This window comes from Panulirus ornatus, chromosome 33 (genome assembly GCF_036320965.1).
Source record: "Panulirus ornatus isolate Po-2019 chromosome 33, ASM3632096v1, whole genome shotgun sequence".
NCBI lineage: Eukaryota > Metazoa > Arthropoda > Malacostraca > Decapoda > Palinuridae > Panulirus > Panulirus ornatus.
In genome coordinates, this window is record NC_092256.1 from 7,929,869 (window position 1) to 7,953,375 (window position 23,507).

At 46.3% G+C, this 23,507-nt stretch overlaps 1 protein-coding gene across 2 annotated transcripts in view; it reads right to left on the bottom strand.

Moving 5' to 3' along the window:
• Positions 1 to 5,542: 5,542 nt before the first annotated feature.
• LOC139759426 (cell adhesion molecule Dscam1-like) overlaps positions 5,543 to 23,507 on the bottom strand; it is a 42,766-nt gene continuing 24,801 nt past the window's right edge. Inside the window, exons 19-24 of one of the 2 annotated variants that reach the window (XM_071681525.1) lie at positions 22,627 to 22,798; positions 22,088 to 22,270; positions 21,641 to 21,804; positions 20,795 to 20,971; positions 20,250 to 20,595; positions 5,543 to 7,084 (exon numbers count right to left, since the gene is read on the bottom strand). In XM_071681525.1, the coding sequence (XP_071537626.1) occupies positions 6,751 to 7,084; positions 20,250 to 20,595; positions 20,795 to 20,971; positions 21,641 to 21,804; positions 22,088 to 22,270; positions 22,627 to 22,798 (1,376 nt within the window). In that variant the 3' untranslated portion in view covers positions 5,543 to 6,750. Of the gene's footprint in view, positions 7,085 to 20,239; positions 20,596 to 20,794; positions 20,972 to 21,640; positions 21,805 to 22,087; positions 22,271 to 22,626; positions 22,799 to 23,507 lie in introns of both variants that reach the window. The other variant, XM_071681524.1, reaches the window with a different exon arrangement.

Here is a 23,507-nt window from a genome sequence, read left to right on the forward strand (position 1 = left end):
TGGGGTGAAGAGGGTGGTGAGAGTAAGTGAGCTTGGGAAGGAGACCTGTGTGAGGAAGTACCAGGAGAGACTGTGTACAGAATGGAAAAAGGTGAGAACAATGGAAGTAAGGGGAGTGGGGGAGGAATGGGATGTATTTAGGGAATCAGTGATGGATTGCGCAAAAGATGCTTGTGGCATGAGAAGAGTGGGAGGTGGGTTGATTAGAAAGGGTAGTGAGTGGTGGGATGAAGAAGTAAGAGTATTAGTGAAAGAGAAGAGAGAGGCATTTGGACGATTTTTGCAGGGAAAAAATGCAATTGAGTGGGAGATGTATAAAAGAAAGAGACAGAGGTCAAGAGAAAGGTGCAAGAGGTGAAAAAAAGGGTAAATGAGAGTTGGGGTGAGAGAGTATCATTAAATTTTAGGGAGAATAAAAAGATGTTCTGGAAGGAGGTAAATAAAGTGCGTAAGACAAGGGAGCAAATGGGAACTTCAGTGAAGGGCGCAAATGGGGAGGTGATAACAAGTAGTGGTGATGTGAGAAGGAGATGGAGTGAGTATTTTGAAGGTTTGTTGAATGTGTTTGATGATAGAGTGGCAGATATAGGGTGTTTTGGTCGAGGTGGTGTGCAAAGTGAGAGGGTTAGGGAAAATGATTTGGTAAACAGAGAAGAGGTAGTAAAAGCTTTGCGGAAGATGAAAGCCGGCAAGGCAGCAGGTTTGGATGGTATTGCAATGGAATTTATTAAAAAAGGGGGTGACTGTATTGTTGACTGGTTGGTAAGGTTATTTAATGTATGTACGACTCATGGTGAGGTGCCTGAGGATTGGCGGAATGCGTGCATAGTGCCATTGTACAAAGGCAAAGGGGATAAGAGTGAGTGCTCAAATTACAGAGGTATAAGTTTGTTGAGTATTCCTGGTAAATTATATGGGAGGGTATTGATTGAGAGGGTGAAGGCATGTACAGAGCATCAGATTGGGGAAGAGCAGTGTGGTTTCAGAAGTGGTAGAGGATGTGTGGATCAGGTGTTTGCTTTGAAGAATGTATGTGAGAAATACTTAGAAAAGCAAATGGATTTGTATGTAGCATTTATGGATCTGGAGAAGGCATATGATAGAGTTGATAGAGATGCTCTGTGGAAGGTATTAAGAATATATGGTGTGGGAGGCAAGTTGTTAGAAGCAGTGAAAAGTTTTTATCGAGGATGTAAGGCATGTGTACGTGTAGGAAGAGAGGAAAGTGATTGGTTCTCAGTGAATGTAGGTTTGCGGCAGGGGTGTGTGATGTCTCCATGGTTGTTTAATTTGTTTATGGATGGGGTTGTTAGGGAGGTAAATGCAAGAGTTTTGGAAAGAGGGGCAAGTATGAAGTCTGTTGGGGATGAGAGAGCTTGGGAAGTGAGTCAGTTGTTGTTCGCTGATGATACAGCGCTGGTGGCTGATTCATGTGAGAAACTGCAGAAGCTGGTGACTGAGTTTGGTAAAGTGTGTGGAAGAAGAAAGTTAAGAGTAAATGTGAATAAGAGCAAGGTTATTAGGTACAGTAGGGTTGAGGGTCAAGTCAATTGGGAGGTGAGTTTGAATGGAGAAAAACTGGAGGAAGTGAAGTGTTTTAGATATCTGGGAGTGGATCTGGCAGCGGATGGAACCATGGAAGCGGAAGTGGATCATAGGGTGGGGGAGGGGGCGAAAATTTTGGGAGCCTTGAAGAATGTGTGGAAGTCGAGAACATTATCTCGGAAAGCAAAAATGGGTATGTTTGAAGGAATAGTGGTTCCAACAATGTTGTATGGTTGCGAGGCATGGGCTATGGATAGAGTTGTGCGCAGGAGGATGGATGTGCTGGAAATGAGATGTTTGAGGACAATGTGTGGTGTGAGGTGGTTTGATCGAGTAAGTAACGTAAGGGTAAGAGAGATGTGTGGAAATAAAAAGAGCGTGGTTGAGAGAGCAGAAGAGGGTGTTTTGAAATGGTTTGGGCACATGGAGAGAATGAGTGAGGAAAGATTGACCAAGAGGATATATGTGTCGGAGGTGGAGGGAACGAGGAGAAGAGGGAGACCAAATTGGAGGTGGAAAGATGGAGTGAAAAAGATTTTGTGTGATCGGGGCCTGAACATGCAGGAGGGTGAAAGGAGGACAAGGAATAGAGTGAATTGGAGCGATGTGGTATACCGGGGTTGACGTGCTGTCAGTGGATTGAATCGGGGCATGTGAAGCGTCTGGGGTAAACCATGGAAAGCTGTGTAGGTATGTACAATTGCGTGTGTGGATGTATGTATATACATGTGTATGGGGGTGGGTTGGGCCATTTCTTTCGTCTGTTTCCTTGCGCTACCTCGCAAACGCGGGAGACAGCGACAAAGCAAAAAAAAAAAAAAATAAAAAATAAGAATCTATTATAATACTATCAATAAACACAAACTAGCACATTTCTACAAGCCCTGTGCCATAAATGGCATACTGAGTACAAACACGACTTGTGCCAGTAATGGTATACACAAGAATGGGATGTCAGTGATTTTTTTTTTTCTTTTTTTATACTTTGTCGCTGTCTCCCGCGTTTGCGAGTTAGCGCAAGGAAACAGACGAAAGAAATGGCCCAACCCCCCCCCATACACATGTACATACACACGTCCACACACGCAAATATACATACCTACACAGCTTTCCATGGTTTACCCCAGACGCTTCACATGCCCCGATTCAATCCACTGACAGCACGTCAACCCCGGTATACCACATCGCTCCAATTCACTCTATTCCTTGTCCTCCTTTCACCCTCCTGCATGTTCAGGCCCCGATCACACAAAATCTTTTTCACTCCATCTTTCCACCTCCAATTTGGTCTCCCTCTTCTCCTCGTTCCCTCCACCTCCGACACATATATCCTCTTGGTCAATCTTTCCTCACTCATTCTCTCCATGTGCCCAAACCATTTCAAAACACCCTCTTCTGCTCTCTCAACCACGCTCTTTTTATTTCCACACATCTCTCTTACCCTTACGTTACTTACTCGATCAAACCACCTCACACCACACATTGTCCTCAAACATCTCATTTTCAGCACATCCATCCTCCTGCGCACAACTCTATCCATAGCCCACGCCTCGCAACCATACAACATTGTTGGAACCACTATTCCTTCAAACATACCCATTTTTGCTTTCCGAGATAATGTTCTCGACTTCCACACATTCTTCAAGGCTCCCAGAATTTTCGCCCCCTCCCCCACCCTATGATCCACTTCTGCTTCCATGGTTCCATCCGCTGCCAGATCCACTCCCAGATATCTAAAACACTTCACTTCCTCCAGTTTTTCTCCATTCAAACTCACCTCCCAATTGACTTGACCCTCAACCCTACTGTACCTAATAACCTTGCTCTTATTCACATTTACTCTTAACTTTCTTCTTTCACACACTTTACCAAACTCAGTCACCAGCTTCTGCAGTTTCTCACATGAATCAGCCACCAGCGCTGTATCATCAGCGAACAACAACTGACTCACTTCCCAAGCTCTCTCATCCCCAACAGACTTCATACTTGCCCCTCTTTCCAAAACTCTTGCATTTACCTCCCTAACAACCCCATCCATAAACAAATTAAACAACCATGGAGACATCACACACCCCTGCCGCAAACCTACATTCACTGAGAACCAATCACTTTCCTCTCTTCCTACACGTACACATGCCTTACATCCTCGATAAAAACTTTTCACTGCTTCAAACAACTTGCCACCCACACCATATATTCTTAATACTTTCCACAGAGCATCTATATCAACTCTGTCATATGCCTTCTCCAGATCCATAAATGCTACATACAAATCCATTCGCTTTTCTAAGTATTTCTCACCAAATTCTTCAAAGCAAACACCTGATCCACACATCCTCTACCACTTCTGAAACCACACTGCTCTTCCCCAATCTGATGCTCTGTACATGCCTTCACCCTCTCAATCAATACCCTCCCATATAATTTACCAGGAATACTCAGCAAACTTATACCTCTGTAATTTGAGCACTCACTCTTATCCCCTTTGCCTTTGTACAATGGCACTATGCACGCATTCCGCCAATCCTCAGGCACCTCACCATGAGTCATACATACATTAAATAACCTTACCAACCAGTCAACAATACAGTCACCCCCTTTTTTAATAGATTCCACTGCAATACCATCCAAACCTGCTGCCTTGCTGGCTTTCATCTTCCGCAAAGCTTTTACTACCTCTTCTCTGTTTACCAAATCATTTTCCCTAACCCTCTCACTTTGCACACCACCTCGACCAAAACACCCTATATCTGCCACTCTATCATCAAACACATTCAACAAACCTTCAAAATACTCATTCCATCTCCTTCTCACATCACCACTACTTGTTATCACCTCCCCATTTGCGCCCTTCACTGAAGTTCCCATTTGCTCCCTTGTCTTACGCACTTTATTTACCTCCTTCCAGAACATCTTTTTATTCTCCCTAAAATTTAATGATACTCTCTCACCCCAACTCTCATTTGCCCTTTTTTTCACCTCTTGCACCTTTCTCTTGACCTCCTGTCTCTTTCTTTTATACGTCTCCCACTCAATTGCATTTTTTCCCTGCAAAAATCGTCCAAATGCCTCTCTCTTTTCTTTCACTAATACTCTTACTTCTTCATCCCACCACTCACTACCCTTTCTAATCAACCCACCTCCCACTCTTCTCATGCCACAAGCATCTTTTGCGCAACCATCACTGATTCCCTAAATACATCCCACTCCCCTTACTTCCATTGTTCTCACCTTTTTCCATTCTGTACTCAGTCTCTCCTGGTACCTCCTCACACAAGTCTCCTTCCCAAGCTCACTAACTCTCACCACCCTCTTCACCCCAACATTCACTCTTTTTTTTCTGAAAACCCATACAAATCTTCACCTTAGCCTCCACAAGATAATGATCAGACATCCCTCCAGTTGCACCTCTCAGCACATTAACATCCAAAAGTCTCTCTTTCGCGCGCCTGTCAATTAACACGTAATCCAATAACGCTCTCTGGCCATCTCTCCTACTTACATAAGTATACTTATGTATATCTCGCTTTTTAAACCAGGTATACCCAATCATCAGTCCTTTTTCAGCACATAAATCTACAAGCTCTTCACCATTTCCAATTACAACACTGAAGGAGTAGCAGTACTCCTGAAACAGGAGTTGTGGGAGTATGTGATAGAATGTAAGAAAGTAAATTCTCGATTAATATGGGTAAAACTGAAAGTTGATGGAGAGAGATGGGTGATTATTGGTGCATATGCACCTGGGCATGAGAAGAAAGATCATGAGAGGCAAGTGTTTTGGGAGCAGCTGAATGAGTGTGTTAGTGGTTTTGATGCACGAGACCGGGTTATAGTGATGGGTGATTTGAATGCAAAGGTGAGTAATGTGGCAGTTGAGGGAATAATTGGTATACATGGGGTGATTCTTATTTATTCATATTAAAACTCTGGAATTTCAGATCTCACTTGGTGCATACTTTGCCTTTATCATCAGGCTGTACAGATAGAGCAGTGACTTATTTAAGGGCTTTATTATTGAGAATACACTTCACTGTCAACATACACACACACACATTTTTTAGAAAACGAGTTAATACAAAAAAAAGTTGCTTTGGATTCAGCAGTCACACTGTAAAGCTGTCACCTCTGCAACCCAAAGTCTCAGAGTTTAAGTACTGTTAAACAATCAGCAAGACTCAAGATATGTAATACTGGGATCGTCGGTCACTAGATATACAATTTCTGAAATATACAGTATGGTTGTCACATTCAGGGGTACTTTGTTCATCTTCCTTTGGTAAACAAAACAGTCCAGTTTTGAAAATTTCTGCTCAAACCATTCATGTCTTACTACATGTAAAATGTCTCCAATCCATCTTTAGTGTCAAGTATCCAAAATCTTGAGTTCTCACTCTTCCAAGATTCTTGCCAAAATGCCTCTCAAGTTTCTGCAGCTTGACCATGAGGCAGTAGAGTCCCATGCTTTTTGTCAGTACTCATTGTTTTGGTCCTTATTCTGTTCTTATCATTGTGTCCAACAAGCATCCAATTCCTAGCTCCCCATCATGTTTATAATTGCTGTAATGTAACTAAGTTAACTTGTTGGAAACAAAGATAAGCGAGAATTTTGGGCAAGTACGAGAAGTCTAATGATCGCTTAAATTTTATATAATGTGAAACATGGGTTGCAGATCTTGTACTTGTATTAAGACTTTACATACATCTGGACTCCTACTGTAGTGGACACAACAAACCAACAATTCCAAAGTTGAGGGGAAATTGAAGGGCCTTTTACCCAGGCCTCTTGTCCCTCTCCCTCCCTCCCTCCTATTTCCTTTGAAATATGTAGCACCATTTTCTTTTGCATCACCATTTTTAAACTTTGGGTTATACTATGATCAAAACTGCCTTAGAGAGTCAAAACCTCATTCAAAGCTTGATATTTCATGCCACTAGATATTTCCATTTGCATTGATATGGATGCATTGCATCATCATGTGGACAGAATGATGGAAGTATTGCACATGCTATTAATACTCTCATTATCCTCTTCTTGCACAGCCAGTCAGTGCAGTCATTTGGACCATCTCTCATCACAGACACATACTATAGATGGACTGTACACACATATCTCTAACACATGGATATGTATACCACTGTGTCATATCATATAAAATATAACCACCTTCAAATTTTTTCAGTTATACAAAAGGAAGGCTTAAACTACACATTTATACTGTAGGGGCATTTCTGTGTCCCATGCTGTAGCTTTGGTTGATGCTTCTGTTGGCCACTCTGCTGTTCTTGTTGCTGTTTCTTGTACCTTTGCAATAATACAGTGAGCTCAGCAGTCATGTTATCACTGCTGCCTAGACCACCACTGCTTTGTCTCCTGATCTTTAAGACACCACCAGCATTACTGGCTTGAGCTTGTAGCATCTCTCTGTCGCACTCTGCCTCAGACAACTCCCGAGAGTCAGAGAAGGCTGAGGGTGGGTGGAGAGGCCTGGGGGGTGTTAGAGGGGAAGTCTCACTCGAAGACGATTCACTTCGTACTCTGAAAGATCATAAGAGAATCAGTCGGTATTAAACTGAATAAAACACCATCATTACACATTAATTTTGATTTTCCTTGATTAGATACTATATGATACATGGATGACCTTGACCAATTATGAGCAGTTCTTAAGTTTTCACTAAAGTGGCTCAGGTTTTGCAACATCCAAAACTTGGGATTAAAGTAATATCTCACTCAAGGTAAAGTTAATTTTAGATGAAACAAAGTTAGATGAATATTTTGACTTCAGAAACATTAATCATTTATGTTGATTACCAACATGCTGATGTCTTAGAGCTTTGGAATACAAAATGAACCAGAAAATAGCATATCTATACAGAATAATGCCTCCATACCCAGTGTACCATCACAGGCCAAGACATTGCTAGGGGCCTCCACTGAAAGGGTGTGACATGACATCAGCAAGGTGGGTCTAGTTAACATTATATGGGGAATGGCACTAGTTAGAAGTGTGGCCCTAACTGCTGGAAACTCCTCACTGGTAGCAGCACTGTTGTCAGTATCCTGAGAGAGACCCATCTGAGCCAAACAAGATGTAGAGGTATACAGACTAGGATACACCATACTGATGCAACTGGAGGAGGACAAGGACACAGAGGAGTGCTTGCCAGCCTTCAGTATGCCATGGTAGCAGTGACAAGGATCCTGGAAAACCTGTTTGATGGAAGCTGCTACTATCAGTGGATAGAAATGACCACCCAATTCTGGAGTAATTCCTTTTCTGCTGTTCTGGAAACCATATCCCCCATCCTGCTAGACCATTGCGTCAAGGAAATCGTCACTTTCAACATTCCCACACTTTCAAAGTCTCCTAGGAGAATCCTAAGAGAGCTTCATTTGCTACACCCAACTCCAGATAAAGGCAAATCATAAAGCCAACCAAGGACCACCTGGTAGAGCAAGTACTGTTGGAGACAATGTACATCTAAAGTACCAAACTGGACCAAGTGTTCTTATATATACCAAATTCTTTAGAACCAACCATCTACTCTGACCACAGACTGGTCACGGTTCAACCTCACATAACTTGACAGATACTTAGAGTCCCTTTACCAGTCAGTGGGCTCGTAAACAGTAACACTGATGCAGGACTTGTCGTGGGAAAGTCAACCTACATAAGCATGAAAGGGGAGGCAGAACAATCAGCACCAAGGAACAAAAAGAAGGAAGAAGGAGAAAAACTGTCACATTTCACTCAAAAAGGGTAGGGATGAAAATATTCAATAACGTCCAGTGAAATGTAAGGTCATATAAATAAGTTTGGGTACACAATGTTGGGGTGAAGAGGGTGGTGAGAGTAAGTGAGCTTGGGAAGGAGACTTGTGTGAGGAAGTACCAGGAGAGACTGAGTACAGAATGGAAAAAGGTGAGAACAATGGAAGTAAGGGGAGTGGGGGAGGAATGGGATGTATTTAGGGAATCAGTGATGGATTGCGCAAAAGATGCTTGTGGCATGAGAAGCGTGGGAGGTGGGTTGATTAGAAAGGGTAGTGAGTGGTGGGATGAAGAAGTAAGATTATTAGTGAAAGAGAAGAGAGAGGCATTTGGACGATTTTTGCAGGGAAAAAATGCAATTGAGTGGGAGATGTATAAAAGAAAGAGACAGGAGGTCAAGAGAAAGGTGCAAGAGGTGAAAAAAAGGGCAAATGAGAGTTGGGGTGAGAGAGTATCATCAAATTTTAGGGAGAATAAAAAGATGTTCTGGAAGGAGGTAAATAAAGTGCGTAAGACAAGGGAGCAAATGGGAACTTCAGTGAAGGGTGCTAATGGGGAGGTGATAACAAGTAGTGGTGATGTGAGAAGGAGATGGAGTGAGTATTTTGAAGGTTTGTTGAATGTGTCTGATGATAGAGTGGCAGATATAGGGTGTCTTGGTCGAGGTGGTGTGCAAAGTGAGAGGGATGGGGAAAATGATTTGGTAAACAGAGAAGAGGTAGTAAAAGCTTTGCGGAAGATGAAAGCCAGCAAGGCAGCAGGTTTGGATGGTATTGCAGTGGAATCTATTAAAAAAGGGGGTGACTGTATTGTTGACTGGTTGGTAAGGTTATTTAATGTATGTATGACTCATGGTGAGGTGCCTGAGGATTGGCGGAATGCGTGCATAGTGCCATTGTACAAAGGCAAAGGGGATAAGAGTGAGTGCTCAAATTACAGAGGTATAAGTTTGCTGAGTATTCCTGGTAAATTATATGGGAGGGTATTGATTGAGAGGGTGAAGGCATGTACAGAGCATCAGATTGGGGAAGAGCAGTGTGGTTTCAGAAGTGGTAGAGGATGTGTGGATCAGGTGTTTGCTTTGAAGAATGTATGTGAGAAATACTTAGAAAAGCAAATGGATTTGTATGTAGCATTTATGGATCTGGAGAAGGCATATGACAGAGTTGATACCCAACTCCAGATAAAGGCAAATCATAAAGCCAACCAAGGACCACCTGGTAGAGCAAGTACTGTTGGAGACAATGTACATCTAAAGTACCAAACTGGACCAAGTGTTCTTATATATACCAAATTCTTTAGAACCAACCATCTACTCTGACCACAGACTGGTCACGGTTCAACCTCACATAACTTGACAGATACTTAGAGTCCCTTTACCAGTCAGTGGGCTCGTAAACAGTAACACTGATGCAGGACTTGTCGTGGGAAAGTCAACCTACATAAGCATGAAAGGGGAGGCAGAACAATCAGCACCAAGGAACAAAAAGAAGGGAGAAGGAGAAAAACTGTCACATTTCACTCAAAAAGGGTAGGGATGAAAATATTCAATAACGTCCAGTGAAATGTAAGGTCATATAAATAAGTTTGGGTACACAATGTTGGGGTGAAGAGGGTGGTGAGAGTAAGTGAGCTTGGGAAGGAGACTTGTGTGAGGAAGTACCAGGAGAGACTGAGTACAGAATGGAAAAAGGTGAGAACAATGGAAGTAAGGGGAGTGGGGGAGGAATGGGATGTATTTAGGGAATCAGTGATGGATTGCGCAAAAGATGCTTGTGGCATGAGAAGCGTGGGAGGTGGGTTGATTAGAAAGGGTAGTGAGTGGTGGGATGAAGAAGTAAGATTATTAGTGAAAGAGAAGAGAGAGGCATTTGGACGATTTTTGCAGGGAAAAAATGCAATTGAGTGGGAGATGTATAAAAGAAAGAGACAGGAGGTCAAGAGAAAGGTGCAAGAGGTGAAAAAAAGGGCAAATGAGAGTTGGGGTGAGAGAGTATCATCAAATTTTAGGGAGAATAAAAAGATGTTCTGGAAGGAGGTAAATAAAGTGCGTAAGACAAGGGAGCAAATGGGAACTTCAGTGAAGGGTGCTAATGGGGAGGTGATAACAAGTAGTGGTGATGTGAGAAGGAGATGGAGTGAGTATTTTGAAGGTTTGTTGAATGTGTCTGATGATAGAGTGGCAGATATAGGGTGTCTTGGTCGAGGTGGTGTGCAAAGTGAGAGGGATGGGGAAAATGATTTGGTAAACAGAGAAGAGGTAGTAAAAGCTTTGCGGAAGATGAAAGCCAGCAAGGCAGCAGGTTTGGATGGTATTGCAGTGGAATCTATTAAAAAAGGGGGTGACTGTATTGTTGACTGGTTGGTAAGGTTATTTAATGTATGTATGACTCATGGTGAGGTGCCTGAGGATTGGCGGAATGCATGCATAGTGCCATTGTACAAAGGCAAAGGGGATAAGAGTGAGTGCTCAAATTACAGAGGTATAAGTTTGCTGAGTATTCCTGGTAAATTATATGGGAGGGTATTGATTGAGAGGGTGAAGGCATGTACAGAGCATCAGATTGGGGAAGAGCAGTGTGGTTTCAGAAGTGGTAGAGGATGTGTGGATCAGGTGTTTGCTTTGAAGAATGTATGTGAGAAATACTTAGAAAAGCAAATGGATTTGTATGTAGCATTTATGGATCTGGAGAAGGCATATGACAGAGTTGATACCCAACTCCAGATAAAGGCAAATCATAAAGCCAACCAAGGACCACCTGGTAGAGCAAGTACTGTTGGAGACAATGTACATCTAAAGTACCAAACTGGACCAAGTGTTCTTATATATACCAAATTCTTTAGAACCAACCATCTACTCTGACCACAGACTGGTCACGGTTCAACCTCACATAACTTGACAGATACTTAGAGTCCCTTTACCAGTCAGTGGGCTCGTAAACAGTAACACTGATGCAGGACTTGTCGTGGGAAAGTCAACCTACATAAGCATGAAAGGGGAGGCAGAACAATCAGCACCAAGGAACAAAAAGAAGGGAGAAGGAGAAAAACTGTCACATTTCACTCAAAAAGGGTAGGGATGAAAATATTCAATAACGTCCAGTGAAATGTAAGGTCATATAAATAAGTTTGGGTACACAATGTTGGGGTGAAGAGGGTGGTGAGAGTAAGTGAGCTTGGGAAGGAGACTTGTGTGAGGAAGTACCAGGAGAGACTGAGTACAGAATGGAAAAAGGTGAGAACAATGGAAGTAAGGGGAGTGGGGGAGGAATGGGATGTATTTAGGGAATCAGTGATGGATTGCGCAAAAGATGCTTGTGGCATGAGAAGCGTGGGAGGTGGGTTGATTAGAAAGGGTAGTGAGTGGTGGGATGAAGAAGTAAGATTATTAGTGAAAGAGAAGAGAGAGGCATTTGGACGATTTTTGCAGGGAAAAAATGCAATTGAGTGGGAGATGTATAAAAGAAAGAGACAGGAGGTCAAGAGAAAGGTGCAAGAGGTGAAAAAAAGGGCAAATGAGAGTTGGGGTGAGAGAGTATCATCAAATTTTAGGGAGAATAAAAAGATGTTCTGGAAGGAGGTAAATAAAGTGCGTAAGACAAGGGAGCAAATGGGAACTTCAGTGAAGGGTGCTAATGGGGAGGTGATAACAAGTAGTGGTGATGTGAGAAGGAGATGGAGTGAGTATTTTGAAGGTTTGTTGAATGTGTCTGATGATAGAGTGGCAGATATAGGGTGTCTTGGTCGAGGTGGTGTGCAAAGTGAGAGGGATGGGGAAAATGATTTGGTAAACAGAGAAGAGGTAGTAAAAGCTTTGCGGAAGATGAAAGCCAGCAAGGCAGCAGGTTTGGATGGTATTGCAGTGGAATCTATTAAAAAAGGGGGTGACTGTATTGTTGACTGGTTGGTAAGGTTATTTAATGTATGTATGACTCATGGTGAGGTGCCTGAGGATTGGCGGAATGCGTGCATAGTGCCATTGTACAAAGGCAAAGGGGATAAGAGTGAGTGCTCAAATTACAGAGGTATAAGTTTGCTGAGTATTCCTGGTAAATTATATGGGAGGGTATTGATTGAGAGGGTGAAGGCATGTACAGAGCATCAGATTGGGGAAGAGCAGTGTGGTTTCAGAAGTGGTAGAGGATGTGTGGATCAGGTGTTTGCTTTGAAGAATGTATGTGAGAAATACTTAGAAAAGCAAATGGATTTGTATGTAGCATTTATGGATCTGGAGAAGGCATATGACAGAGTTGATATAGATGCTCTGTGGAAAGTATTAAGAATATATGGTGTGGGTGGCAAGTTGTTTGAAGCAGTGAAAAGTTTTTACCGAGGATGTAAGGCATGTGTACATGTAGGAAGAGAGGAAAGTGATTGGTTCTCAGTGAATGTAGGTTCGCGGCAGGGGTGTGTGATGTCGCCATGGTTGTTTAATTTGTTTATGGATGGGGTTGTTAGGGAGGTGAATGCAAGAGTTTTGGAAAGAGGGGCAAGAATGAAGTCTGTTGTGGATGAGAGAGCTTGGAAGTGAGTCAGTTGTTGTTCGCTGATGATACAGCACTGGTGGCTGATTCATGTGAGAAACTGCGGAAGCTGGTGACTGAGTTTGGTAAAGTGTGTGAAAGAAGAAAGTTAAGAGTAAATGTGAATAAGAGCAAGGTTATTAGGTACAGTAGGGTTGAGGGTCAAGTCAATTGGGAGGTAAGTTTGAATGGAGAAAAACTGGAGGAAGTAAAGTGTTTTAGATATCTGGGAGTGGATCTGGCAGCGGATGGAACCATGGAAGCGGAAGTGAATCATAGGGTGGGGGAGGGGGCGAAAATCCTGAGAGCCTTGAAGAATGTGTGGAAGTCGAGAACATTATCTCGGAAAGCAAAAATGGGTATGTTTGAAGGAATAGTGGTTCCAACAATGTTGTATGGTTGCGAGGCGTGGGCTATGGATAGAGTTGTGCGCAGGAGGGTGGATGTGCTGGAAATGAGATGTCTGAGGACAATGTGTGGTGTGAGGTGGTTTGATCGAGTAAGTAACGTAAGGGTAAGAGAGATGTGTGGAAATAAAAAGAGCGTGGTTGAGAGAGCAGAAGAGGGTGTTTTGAAATGGTTTGGGCACATGGAGAGAATGAGTGAGGAAAGATTGACCAAGAGGATATATGTGTCAGAGGTGGAGGGAACGAGGAGAAGTGGGAGACCAAATTGGAGGTGGAAAGATGGAGTGAAAAAGATTTTGAGTGATCAGGGCCTGAACATGCAGGAGGGTGAAAGGCAGGCAAGGAATAGAGTGAATTGGATCGATGTGGTATACTGGGGTTGACGTGCTGCCAGTGGATTGAATCAGGGCATGTGAAGCGTCTGGGGTAAACCATGGAAAGTTGTGTGGGGCCTGGATGTGGAAAGGGAGCTGTGGTTTCGGGCATTATTGCATGACAGATAGAGACTGAGTGTGAACGAATGGGGCCTTTGTTGTCTTTTCCTAGCGCTACCCCGCACACATGAGGGGGGAGGGGGATGGTATTCCATGTGTGGTGGGGTGGCGATGGGAATGAGTAGGGGCAGACAGTGTGAATTGTGTGCATGGGTATATATATATGTATGTGTCTGTGTGTGTATATGTATGTGTACATTGAGATGTATTTTTTTTTTTTCTTTTTTTTTTGCCGCTGTCTCCCGCATTTGCGAGGTAGCGCAAGGAAACAGACGAAAGAAATGGCCCAACCCACCCCCATACACATGTATATACATACGTCCACACACACAAATATACATACCTACACAGCTTTCCATGGTTTACCCCAGACGCTTCACATGCCTTGATTCAATCCACTGACAGCACGTCAACCCCGGTATACCACATCGCTCCAATTCACTCTATTCCTTGCCCTCCTTTCACCCTCCTGCATGTTCAGGCCCTGATCACACAAAATCTTTTTCACTCCATCTTTCCACCTCCAATTTGGTCTCCCACTTCTCCTCGTTGAGATGTATAGGTATGTATGTTTGCGTGTGTGGACGTGTGTGTATATACATGTGTATGGGGGTGGGTTGAGCCATTTCTTTTGTCTGTTTCCTTGCGCTACCTCGCAAACGCAGGAGACAGCGACAAAGCAAAATAAATATAAATTAATAACACAGTGCAAATCAGAAAAGGTTATCTATCCATGGAAAAAGAAGCAATATATAAAGAGGAAGGAGTAGCAGGTCAGCACACATTCGCATTCCCAGAATTATGAGGCAAGTTGGCATTAAGGGCCCGAGGGTCATGATGTAATCACTGAATAAAAGTTGGAGATTGGTTGACGGGTGAACCCAGGTGGCCACTTGCACCATACAGGTGGTTTGTTAGGGATGAGATTCAGTGATGGATGTCAAAGAGTAAAATAGCTTATAAATGTGCTATTCAGGAGGTAAAGGTGTTAGTCACCAGCATTTGAAAGTTATGAAGGATGAGAAAGGAACACTACAAGTCAAAGAGGAAAGAGCAAAAATGATGAAGATTTTGTGAAGATAATTCAAAACTTTTCAGAAATTCATTCGGAATAAGTTGTGGGTTAAAGATCAGCTAACTGTGCAGAGGGATTTGGAGAAAGAGACATTTGAGGCGCTGAATCATAAGCTCAAAAGATTTTTGACAGGGTAGGGCACTACTGTTGGGATGGGGATAAGGTCTTGGAAATCACTTAGATTACTAGAAAAAGGCATAAACAGGCTTTTAAAATGCATTGACCAATATGAGGCATGTGACTCTAAAGAAGCTTCTCCATATCTGCCAAGGGAGTGTTTGGATACATTTGGAAGGAGGCTCAAAATTCTGTTTTATACGTAATCTACAGAGGGTGCAGTGCTAGAGGCTTGAAAAGAGCAATTTTGTGTCTTTGTAAAAAAGGAGACGTAGGAAATTTCAAAAAATTGCAAACAAGTCTCCCTAACAAGTGTGGTTTGTAGAACAATGGAATAAATGTTCTGAAAGCAAGTGGATTACGACTTGCAAAGGAAAGTCAACAATAATTTAGTGGTAAGAGGTCATGTGCAGGAAGTCTCTTAGACTTCTGTGACAGACTATCCATTTTAGATAGAGATGGATTGGTAGATTGTGTTTCTGGCCTGCCATAAAACGTTTGACAGTGTACCACAAAGGAAGCAGACTCATCCAGTAAAAGGTAAAGGTGACACTTCTTCACAAGATAGATTGCCTGAGTGGATGGGAGCAAAGGACACAGGTCAGGGGGTGCATTCTCATAATGGCCTGGGGTCACAGGTGAGGTGCTGCAGGCCTGGGTTCTGGGAACACTGCTCTTCTTGATTTATGTAAATGACTTGCCTGTTGAACAAGCTTGTTGATGATGAAGTCAAAAGGAAAGTAAAAAATGGTGAGCATTGCATCAACTTACAAGGGGAACCCAAACAAATTCCAAAATTGGTCTTGTACAAGTAAGAGATATAAGTAGCTTGATATTCAATAAAGGCTTTTGCTTAGTTTGACATATGTTTATAGGAAATTACTCCCTACTGAGCAAAACAGAGCATTATGTGGTCAACCTGGGAAATTCGATCGTGAGTGTGATGTTTACATCTTCATGTGTTCCACAGATCTGGAAGATATTTTGAGTTATCTAGAGGGGATGTGTATAGGGTATCTAAACCAAACGACACACTGAGGTTCCATCATCTCTGTGATAAGAAGGGCATGTCCTTCAGACAAGAATATTCAATTCAAGAACAAAAGTAATGTGACATTCTCCTGTGCTCTAGATTCATCCCCTCCAGACAGCTTTCAGTGTGAAGGGGCAAAAGTGAGTCTCCTCACAGATGTCAACATGCAAGACAGGACTTCCTTCATATCTATCAGTATGCAAGGGGAAGTGTCTCCCCAGAGCTGTAAGCATCCAGAGGAAGGAGTTTTCTTACAACTGTCAGCATGTAAGGAACAGGAAGTCCCCTTACAGCTGCATGCAGGGACATAAATTCCCCACAGCTGTCGGCATGCAGGGTAGGAGTATCACCACAGCTGTCAAAATGCAGGGACTGGAGTTTCCCCACAGTCGTCAGCATGCAGGGACAGGAGTTTCCCCATTGTTGTCAGCTTGTAGGGATAGCGATCTCCCCTCAGTTATCAGCATGTAGGGGTACAAGTTTCACCAGAGCTGTCTCATTTAGGGACAAGAGTCTCCCCACAGCTGTCGGTATGTAGGGGCAGGAGTCTTCCCAAAGCTGTCAGCATGAAGGGAAAGGGGTCTTCCCACAACTTTCAGCATTTAGGTGTAGGAGTGATTCTCCCCACAGTTGTCATCATGAAGGGGAAGAAGTCTCCCCACAGGTGTCTGCATGTAGGAGGAGGGTCTCCGCACAGATGTTAGAATACAAGCGTAGGAGTCTCCTCAAAGCTGTCAGCATGAAGTGACAGCAGTCTTTCCACAACTGTCAACCTGTAAGGGTAGGAATTTCACCACACCTGTCAGCATGCAGGGGTAGATAAGTCTCCCCACAGCTGTCAGCATGCAGGGATAGGGGTCTCCCCCACATATGTCATTATGCAGGCACAGTAGTCTCCCCTCAGCTGTCAACATGCAGGAGTAAAGGTTTCTCCACAGCTGTTAGCATGTAGGTGCAGGAGTCTCCCACAGCTGTTAGCATGCAGGGACAGAAGTCTCCCTATGGCTGTCTGCATATGGGGCAGGAGTCTTCCCACAAATGTCAGCATTTGGGTGGGGTTGGGGGGAGGGGTAGGAGTCTCCCCAAAGCTGTCAGTTTGCTGAAGCAGAAGCTTCCCACAGCCGGTTGTAGGTAGGTGCATGAGTCCCCACAAACCTGTCAGCATGCAGGGATGAGTCTCCCCGCAGCTGTCAGCATGCAGGGGCAGAAATCTCCTCACAGCTGTTAGCATGTAAAGGTAAGATTGTCCCCACACCTGTCGGCATGTAGGGGTAGGAGTCTCCCCACACTTGTCAGCATGCAAGGGCAGGAGTGTCCCCACACATGTCTACATGTAGGGGCAGGAATCTCCCAACAATTGTCAGCATACAAGGGCAGTAGTCTCCCTAAAGCTGGCATTATGTAGGGGCTGGAGTCTCCCCACAGCTATCAGCATGCAAGGACAGGATTCTACATATACCTGTCAGTATGTAGGGGCAGGAGTCTTCCCACAGCTATCAGCATGCAAGGACAGGATTCTACATATACCTGTCAGTATGTAGGGGCTGGAGTCTTCCCACAGCTCTCAAAATGCAGGGGTAGAAACTTCCCCACAGCTGTCATCATGTAAGGGCAGGAGTCTTCCCACAGCTATCAGCATGCAGGGGTAGGAACCTTCCCACAGCTGTCAGCATGCAGGGGCATGAGTTTCATGACAACTGTCAGCATGGAGGGTATCAGTGACCCCACAGCTGTCAGCATACAGTGGCAGGAGTGAATTGCCTCACATCTGTCTACATGCAGGGGCAGGAGTCGCCCCACAGCTGTCAACATGCAGGGACAGGAGTCTCCCAACAGCTTTAAGCATGCAGGGGCGGGAGTGGCCCCACAGCTGTCAGCATGCAGAGACGGAAGTCATCCCACAGCGGTCAGCATGCAGGGACAGGAGTCGCCCCACAGCTGTCAACATACAGAGGCGGGAATCGCCTCACAGCTGTCAACATACAGAGGCGGGAATCGCCCCACAGCTGTCAACATACAGAGGCGGGAATCGCCTCACAGCTGTCAACATACAGAGGCGGGAATCGCCCCACAGCTGTCAGCATGCAGAGGCAGGAGTCGCCCCACAGCTGTCAGCATGCAGAGGCAGGAGTCGTCCCACAACTGTCAGCATGCAAAGACGGGAGTCACTCCACAGATGTCAACATGCAGGAGCAGAAGTCGACCCACAGCTGTCAGCATGCAAAGACGGGAGTCACTCCACAGATGTCAACATGCAGGGGAAGGAGTCATCCCACTGATGTCAACATGCAGGAGCAGGAGTCACCCAACAGATGTCAACATGCAGGGGAAGGAGTCACCCAACAGATGTCAACATGCAGGGGAAGGAGTCACCCAACAGATGTCAACATGCAGGGGAAGGAGTCACCCAACAGATGTCAACATGCAGGGGCAGGAGTCACCCAACAGATGTCAACATGCAGGGGAAGGAGTCACCCAACAGATGTCAACATGCAGGGGAAGGAGTCACCCAACAGATGTCAACATGCAGGGGCAAGACTGAGTCTCTCCAGTAATACTCTTGTTGTGGTAAGTAAAGGGAAGGGAGTGGGTGGGAGGGGGCTGTGTGCCATGGACCAGGGAGAAAGAGGGCTGTGTATGTCATGGACCAGGGAGGGGGCTGTGTGACATGGTCCAGGGAGGGGTTTGTATGCCATGGACTAGGGAAGGGGCTGTGTGTGCCATGGTCTAGGGAGGGGGTCTGTGTGTACCATGGTTAAAGGTTGGGGCTGTGCGTGCCATGGTTCAGGGAGGGGACTGTGTGCCATGGTCCAAGGAGGGGGCTGAGTATGCCATGGACCAGAAAGGAGACTGTGTGTGCCATGGTCCAGGAAGGGAGTTGTGTGTGCCACGGCTCAGCGAGGGGTCTATGTGCACCACGGTTAAAGGTTGGGGCTATGTGTGCCATGGTTGAGGGAGGGGATTGTGTGCCATGGTCCAGGGAGGGGGCTGAGTGTGCCATGGTTAAAGGTTGGGGCTGTATGTGCTATGGTTCAGGAAGATCGCTGTGTGTGCCACGGTCAGGGAAGGGGGCTGTGGGTGGAACGGTCCAGGGAGGGGGCGTGTGTGCTATGGCCCAGGGAGGGGGTCTGTGTGGGGACTGTGTGGAGGGGGGACTGTGTGCCATGGTCCAGGGAGGGGGCTGTGTGTGTGCCATGGTCCAGGGAGGGGGCTGTGTGTGTGCCATGGTCCAGGGAGGGGGCTGTGTGTGCTATGGTCTAGATAGTTGGTGGTGTGTGCCATGCTCTCGGGAGGGGCTGTGTGTGCCATAGTCCAGGAAGGGGGCTGTGTATGCCATGGTCCAGGAAGGGGATGATGTGTGCCATGGTCCAGCGAGGGGGTTGTGTGTGCCATAGTCCAGGGAGGGGGTCTGTGTGCCACGGTCCAGGGAGGATGCTGTGTGCGCTACGATTCAGGGAGGGGGCTGTGTGTGTCATGGTCTAAAAAGGGGGCTGTGTGCCACGGTCTAGGGAGAGGGTGGGATGTGCCATGGTTCAGGGAGATGTTTGTGTCTGCCATGGTCCTGGAAGGGTGCTACCATGGTCTAGGGATGGGACTATGTGTGTCATGGTCCAAGGAGGGGGCTAAGTGCACTGTTGTCAAGGAAAGGGGTGGTGCATGACACGCTCCAGGGAGGGGGGCTGTTTGAGCCATGGTCCAGGGAGGGGACTGCATGTGCCATGATCCAGGGAGGGGGAGCTGTGTGTGCTGTGGTCCAGGACGCAGACAGTGTACACGACGGTCCAGGGAGTGGACGGTGCGTGCCAGGGTCCAGAGAAGGAGAGATGTGGGCTATGGTCCAGGGAGAGAAAGGGGTGTGTGCCACGGTCCAAGGGTGGGGAGGTGCAGGCCACCATCTAGGGACTGGGTGGTGCAGACCATAATCTAGGAAGGGGGAGATGTGGGCCATGGTTCAGGAGGGGGAGGCGCTGGCTATGGTCTAGGGAGGGGGCGGTGTAGGCAAATGGTCCAGAGAGGGAACGGAAAAGGCTATGGTCCAAGGAGGAGGTGGCGCGGGCCACGTTCTAGAGAGGGGGCAGTGCAGGCTATGGTCCAGGGAGGGGGCGGTGTGGAGGTACAGGCTATGGTCCAGGAAGGGGGCGGTGCGGGCCACGGTTCAGGGAGGGGGCGGTGCGGGCCACGGTTCAGGGAGGGGGCGGTGCGGGCCACGGTTCAGGGAGGGGGCGGTGCGGGCCACGGTCCACCTAGTGTACATTGCTCAGCTCACTACCTGAGACTACCTGGCAAGGCGGACAGGCGGCAATGGGTGAGGCCCTGCACGTCCTGCTGCTTGCTGCTGTGTGGGTAGCTGGTGCGTGTGGTGCTGTTGCTGCTGCTGCTGTGATGGGATCTGCGAGTGCTGTGGGGTCAGCTGGTGCGTATGCTGCTGCTGTGGAAGGATCTGTGGGTGCTGCGGGGTCAGTTGGTGTGTATGCTGTTGCTGCGGTGGGTGCTGTGGGGTCAGCTGATGTGCGTGCTGCTGCTGCTGCTGTGGAGGGATCTGTGGGTGCTGGTAGTGCTGACGCTGCTGAACGGGTGAGGAGGCGTCGTTGCTCTCGGTGCTGGAGTCACGTCGCGTTGTCTCTGCTGGTAAATCATTCTGGCTGAGAATCACAAGAGTAAACTGCAACTTTATTGTTTATGACTACCTTTTACAACTAATTTCCCAGGTCCAACATGTAACCTTTCTTCAGCTAATGCTTTTCCCAAGAGGTTGAATGTATGGATGAATGACTGGAGTCTGAGAATCGTCTTATGAGCATTATTTCCTCACTGTCCCACTCACCCCTTGTGCGACTTCTAGAGCGGTGTGGGCGGCTGCGGGTGTCCTTCCTGGCCTCTTCTGCCCATGGCCTCTGTTCCAAGGTGTCTGCGCCCGGTGCTGGGGGAGGCTGGGCCCCAGGTATGGACTTGGGTCGGCTGGCGTACTCTGCACGGTTCCGGCTGCTGATGTAGGTGATCTCTGCAGGGGAGAGAGAGAGAGAGCAGACTGTATCGGCAAACAGGTTGCAGTACTGCAGAGAATATTCCAAACGTGAATAGAACCAACAATGACGACAGGTCGTGTACAGACACAGCTACCGCAGAGGTGAAGAATAGTGCCTTCGTGCACTTCCCTCACACCTCACCGAGAGCTTTGTTTACCAGTGTGAGATTCAAGAGAATCATTCGAGTGTTGTTTTGCTGCCAGACGTCCCTCCCATTATACCTAGTACTCTTCATCTTTCTCAACACACTTATGCAACTCTCCCGCTGTTCATATACATTACGTCTTTTGCCCATGAATGCATAGCGTTGCTAGTGAGGTGTGAGGAACCATATATTATGCTGGCAGGAGAAAAACACACGAGGGTGCACTATAAAATGACACGACCCTGCGACCCTACTGCTGGGCCGTCCATATCATAAGGTGTAGAGGAAGACTGACCAGGGAAAACCCTGCTATGGGTTCAGAGGCAGAGGGGGGGAGGGATCTCGTGTGCACAGGTATACGGACTCGAAAGTATTGTGTAAGGTGTGACTTGTGTTGGGCGATGCCTGTGCCGGGGTCACCCGACAGTGAAAGCAAAAGAAGAGGCAGCTTCTGTAAACAGACCAGGCTATAATGTTGGTCGTGTACGACATTACTAACCTGTCTCCTTGTAGTGTGACTGAGCTCTTTGCCGTCCAGTCTGGCCGTACGCGGGCGACTGCTGTCCGTGTCGATCACTGTGGACAGGGTGGTCGAGACAGTCCCGGGGAGTCAGGGCGTGGAGGGACAGACCATACTCTAAAGTACCCTCCGAACTGCCCACGCTACGTACAGGACAAGAGGGGAGCTCAGAGGGAGAGAGGGAAAGGGAGAGGAAGAGGGAGAGGTAGGTTACAGCATGAAGGTGAAGAGATCAGCATTGGAGTTCAGATGAAAAGATAAAACAGAAATAGACGTCGTGCAATACAGAGAGGGTCTATGTAATTTCTCACCCAGTATCATATCAAGGACCAGTTATCGTATCATCAAACTATGCGAAAAACTATTCACTGGTTTGTCATATATGCACAGAATATTGAGGAACTTGTACTGTAGTGACGGAGGTACCTGAAGGTGGCGTAGGGGCAGATCTCGTAGGGGTCTGTAGTATCATCCTGGGTCTTTAGAGAGGTGAGGGAGCCATGGGGCTTCTTGGTGGGGGTTGGGGAGTACAGGTGCGTGCGGGTGATCTCAGAGTTGCGAGCATTATCCTCCTCTCCACTAGCTTTACTGTCCAGACTCTCGCCCTGTCTGTTAAGCCGGAGAGGAGAGTTACCAGGAGGTCCACACGACGACGTAGAACACCTTTACAAACCAACAGAAGACATTGACTGCGTCTGCTGGCTGGTAGACAGATATTTACAAGACGGACAGAACTGGAGGCTGTGTAGCTAGAAGTGATAATAAGGCATTTCTTATTTTTTCTTTTCGAAGACAAAATGAGAATTGCAAACCTGATGTCACGGTAGGAGGAAAGAGACAAGGCTGATGGTACGAGAGGAGGAGAGATGCGAGTATGAGAGCACAAGATGCAGAACCTAACCAGTGAACGTGTTTTTCAGAGGAAAAAAAAAATGGCATTAGCCACCAAGCGGCGCCTCACTCACCTGTAGCCGCCGTACCTTCGTCTCCTGACGACGACACACACGCAGATGATGAGGGCGGCGGCCAAGAGGACAGCACTGACCACGCCCGCCACTACATGGGCGTCCAACCAGCCACCCGGGGCTGCTGGCCCGCCCACCAGCACCTCCTGCACCGGCTCTGCTGTGATTGATCCTGCCAGACAGACGTCCCGGAATGTGTCACACGACCACGTAAACCGGTACCACACCACCACGTAACCAGTACCACACCATCACGTAACCAGTACCACACCACCACGTAAACCAGGTCGTACAATGAGTATTTGTTTACATGATTAATTGATTTAAATCTTCAACGTCCTGAGTCGTAATATGAATGATGGTTTAGATTAAACACACAGCACACAATATCAAACTATCGTCTGAATTTAAAACATTCAAAATAAGGAAAAAAAAAAGGATTGAAATACAATCCATATCAAGTCTGAGGACATTAGGAAAAGTTCAAGTTACTTATCATTTCAAATTACTTGAAATTCGTCCCAAGACAAGAAAGTAAATATTGCAGAACCTACCACATAGTGCTCCAGGTTTCCACAATAAGTTATTAGGAACAACACATTACCCACCAAACCTCCAGGAGAAGCCCTGAGCGGATGTGTTCGACGATGTTCGTGGCCAATAAAGGCAATGTGACATACCAGTGACCTCCACTGAGGTCCCTGGTGGCCACACCATATACTACTGACATCCATTACGACCCCTGATGGCTACACAGTACACTGTTGACCTCCACTGTGACCCTTGATGGCCACACGGTACACTACTGCTGACCTCCACTGCGACCCTGATGGCTACATGTACACTGCTGACCTCCACTGTGTCCCCTTGTGGCTACACGA